This window comes from Cupressus sempervirens, chromosome 11 (genome assembly GCF_028749045.1).
Source record: "Cupressus sempervirens isolate cs-2001-9-10 chromosome 11, ASM2874904v1, whole genome shotgun sequence".
In the NCBI taxonomy this organism is placed as follows: Eukaryota; Viridiplantae; Streptophyta; class Pinopsida; order Cupressales; family Cupressaceae; genus Cupressus; species Cupressus sempervirens.
The window spans coordinates 841,361,435-841,365,190 of NC_143128.1; the positions used below are offsets into that span (position 1 = coordinate 841,361,435).

Sequence of the window (3,756 nt, forward strand, 5' to 3'; positions counted from 1 at the left end):
GCATTCAATTAAAACTCTATAATATTGATCAAAATACATGTCACCAATACCAATCGGATGAGACAGTTTGGATATAATAATGGCAATGACTGCGTATGGGAAAGAACAGAAAAGGAAAACACATTCAACAAAAATGGAAGAAATAATCTTTTATGTATTTGAGACGTGGGGATGGTGGGCTGAGATGAAATCAGACGAGGGACAACTTCAGTATTAAATTGATCTTCAAATCTCGGGTATGTGGAGCCGCACAAAAAATGGTAGAAACAAAACACTTGTCCAGCACGCTGACCGAACACCAAATAAGGCTTCCCAAAAAATGGATTAAAAGCACACACTTTCAAAAGAAGATATTCAACAGATTCATCACACTCATTCCTGAACATGGCCTCCCACTACAAATATCTCTCCTTAACCTCATCTGATTCATTCAAAACAACACTGCAATTGTTGAAAATAGGAATAACCAGATCTGAATCTATCAAGTCCTCTTCTAAATCTCCCATGATTTCCTTTTTCTCCAATTCATTCTCCTCTACTACCATCAAATTATAAATGACTCCTATTCGAGAAAAAACTCATCCACAACCTCAGTTTTCCATGCATTTTCCCCAAACTTCAAATCCATCCTATTATTGTAATTATCATACAAAACGTCATGATAATCATAAAGCTACTTTGAGAAATCAGCCATGATCCGATCTACACTGAGAGGAATCTATAATTTGATGGTACGTACAGAAGATGGGAGGTTTGCAACATCCCACTTGAAACTACAGTAATTTGAAAACTTGTCATTAGAACTTAAAAACTGGGCAATTCGAAATCTCGTCATCAGAAATCAAAAAATGCATAATGAAAATTTTAACAAAAATAGCTACTTATTTCTTTGTACAGACCGAAATTATAGGAGGTTTTAAGTCCTATGTAATTGCTATTATAATAGCACCATGACTATTTCTATTAAAAGGATTCTCAACACTCTCTTGAACCATGAGGGTCGCTTCCATTCACAATAATTTTGGTCTACAACGACATTTCTGGAACAATGCCACTTCTTCCCTTCGACATTATATGGACTCTGGATTAGCATTGATGGCCAAACCCAAATGAAGGAACTCCAACCGACTACACAAAAAAACTAGTTGATCACCATTAACATAGACAATCATGAAATTCCACTATCTGGATTGTGAAATGGAACGAAACTTACAAGATCCATGTTAATTGTAGAATCTCCATCCAACAAGCCAGGTTTTTACATCCAAGCATGCACGCAACCACTTCATCTTTCACATAATCTATTGTAATGTTGCCAAAGACACTATTAATTTTTTTTGTAATTTGTTAAGTGATAAATTAAAAAGACCGTTACTAAAATTTACTCTGACCAATCGTAAAATAGCAATAAAAGCATAAAATTGTGTTTTAATAGAATCAATTGAGAAAACCATAGCTTAAAACTCTAGGAACTGTTTTCAAAAAGTTGCAATTATTATTTTCAGATCTTTTTAAAGAAATATTGAATGGATAAACAAGAAGACACAGACAAATAGTTATCTATAACTTAAAAAATAAATATTGATAACAAGGCTTACAACTTTCAGAAAGGAAGAGATCATTTCAAAGAGTAAAGCTCACGCAAAACTTTTTAACTTAATATATCTAAATACGTCTTAGATCCTTAAATAAATACGAATTTCTTGTCTCTAACTTCCACTTGATGTGTGGGACTCAAGCTGTGGAAGGCAGCGGCTGTGCTCTAACTTTCAAATACTCTACGAAGCCTTCCAAATTGTTTTGTGACGAACCTCCATTCATCACTGCCTTCTTCATTATTTCTCTAACACTCCCAACATTACTCCTCACTTTCTTCCCCTCCTGTCCATCAATCTCCATGAACTCTGCTACAGTCACTGCAATCTCCTGGCGGCTCACCAGATTGGATCTCATGTTATTACAACTTCTAGAAACTAGACCCATATTCATGGCCACTCCCCATTCATCCACAACCAGCCTGCGGTTTGTATACTGGTCCGTCAGAAGAGGAAATGCCAGCATGGGAACTCCCAACCAGAGGCTCTCCATGATAGAATTCCACCCACAGTGGGTCAGAAACCCTCCCACAGAAGAATGGGACAAAACATCCAACTGCGAAACCCACTCAACAACCAAACCCCGCTCTTTGCTCTCTTCCAGAAACCCTTCTGGCAATATGTCTTGAACGTCAGAGGAAACAATATCAGGACGGAGCACCCAAAGGAAAGGCTGCTTGCTGTGCAGCAAACCCATGGCCATTTCGTGAACTTGCTCTTTCGAAACATGGGCGTAGCTTCCAAAGGAGACGTACAGAACAGATTGCTTGGGCTTTCTGTCGAGCCAACCCCTGCAGTCAGACTGAGCCCACATGCTCGTTGTTCCCAGGTCATGGCGGTCACCATCATGTTGAAAGAGAGGACCCACTGAGCAGAATGGGATTCCCGACTGCACTCGCAGCTCTTCGACTGTTGGCCTCTCCAGCTCATCCACCGTGTTGGAAATAACCCAATCTGCGCCGCGGGCAGACTGAAAGGCGTGGTATATAATTCGGTGCTCGGGCGTTGAACAATCCCGCTCTTGCAGATACGAAGGAAGGTCAGTTGCTTTCAATTCCGGAACCCCAGGAATGCATTTTATCAGCTCGTCCTCTGCAACACAAATAACACCATTATGTGAGCTTTAAACTTGAAGTCATACAACTGTACTTACTCATGTTTCTATAGAAAATGGTAGTATAAATCTGTTACCGTTGCTGGTGGAGGGGTAATGGCCGTTTTTGACGAGGAGATCCAAGTGATAATAAATGGAGAACACCACGAGCGGCTCGGTCCAGAAAGAAACGTAGGGGATTCCAAATTTCTTGGCAATGCGGTCTGCCCAAACGAAGAATGTGTCGGCGATGAAGCAGGTGATTGGAGGGCCTTTCCGCTGCAGATCCTCCATCAATTCCTCAACGTGGGACTCCATCTTGTAAAAGAGGGCATCGCTGAAGTCATCGTGGTTGAGAGATCTGTCCAAGTCTTGAGGCAATCCGTCGGACACAAGTGCTGAGCGGATGTTACAAGTGTTGGCGGCGAAAGGGTCTCGGCCATTGTTGGCTTTGATGATGCGGGCGTGGCATCCATGGGTGCACACCACCGTCACAAGGAGACCCTTGGCTGCCAGACTCTTGGCAAGGTTATAGGTTGGAATGATGTGTCCCTGCAACGGATACAAAAACACCACTGCATGCACACTACTCATCTTCACTTCTCACAACCAAACTCCGAGGCGTTTGTTGTGTTATACAACTGAGTAGTTTAGGGGCGTGAATGAGTATTCAAATTCATATAATTAGTAATTGTCATCTTTTAAATGTATTAGTTATTATAGCACTCGTGTCTTGGTGTGCAATAGTGTGCAATAGGTACATCCAATAAATGTAGATGGTCAGTTCAATAAGAGTAACTTGCTTGGTAGGTATGAATGGCCAATTCAATTGAAGTACAATATGTACATCCAATAAATGTAGATGGTGAGTTCAATAAGAGTAAATTGCTTGTTAGGTATGGATGACCAATTCAATTGAAGTAAATTGATTGGTAGTATTATACAAAGATGTGTTCAAAGTTCTTTTATTATTCTTAGTTCTATGATGTTTTAATGTTCCAAGAACCACAAAAAGTTGTATTGTGAATGAAAAATCGCCATTAATATTACAACAAATACATGATCAAC

The 3,756-nt window shown here is 40.0% G+C and overlaps 1 protein-coding gene across 1 annotated transcript; it reads right to left on the reverse strand.

The window, feature by feature from the left end:
* Positions 1 to 1,479: 1,479 nt before the first annotated feature.
* Positions 1,480 to 3,356, reverse strand: LOC149532170 (UDP-glycosyltransferase 86A1-like). Its single transcript, XM_089809095.1, has 2 exons — positions 2,787 to 3,356; positions 1,480 to 2,687 (listed from the first exon to the last, which is right to left on the reverse strand). The coding sequence occupies exons 1-2, from the start codon at positions 3,280 to 3,282 to the stop codon at positions 1,735 to 1,737; spliced, it is 1,449 nt and encodes a 482-aa protein (XP_089665221.1). The 5' UTR covers positions 3,283 to 3,356; the 3' UTR covers positions 1,480 to 1,734.
* Positions 3,357 to 3,756: the final 400 nt, after the last annotated feature.

Coding starts and splice junctions, on each gene's coding strand:
- LOC149532170 (XM_089809095.1), bottom strand. CDS start 3,282: ATGAGTAGTGTGCATGCAGTGGTGTTTTTGTATCCGTTGCAGGGACAC. Junction 2,688..2,786: donor TTACCCCTCCACCAGCAACG/GTAACAGATTTA, acceptor TTTGTGTTGCAG/AGGACGAGCTGATAAAATGC.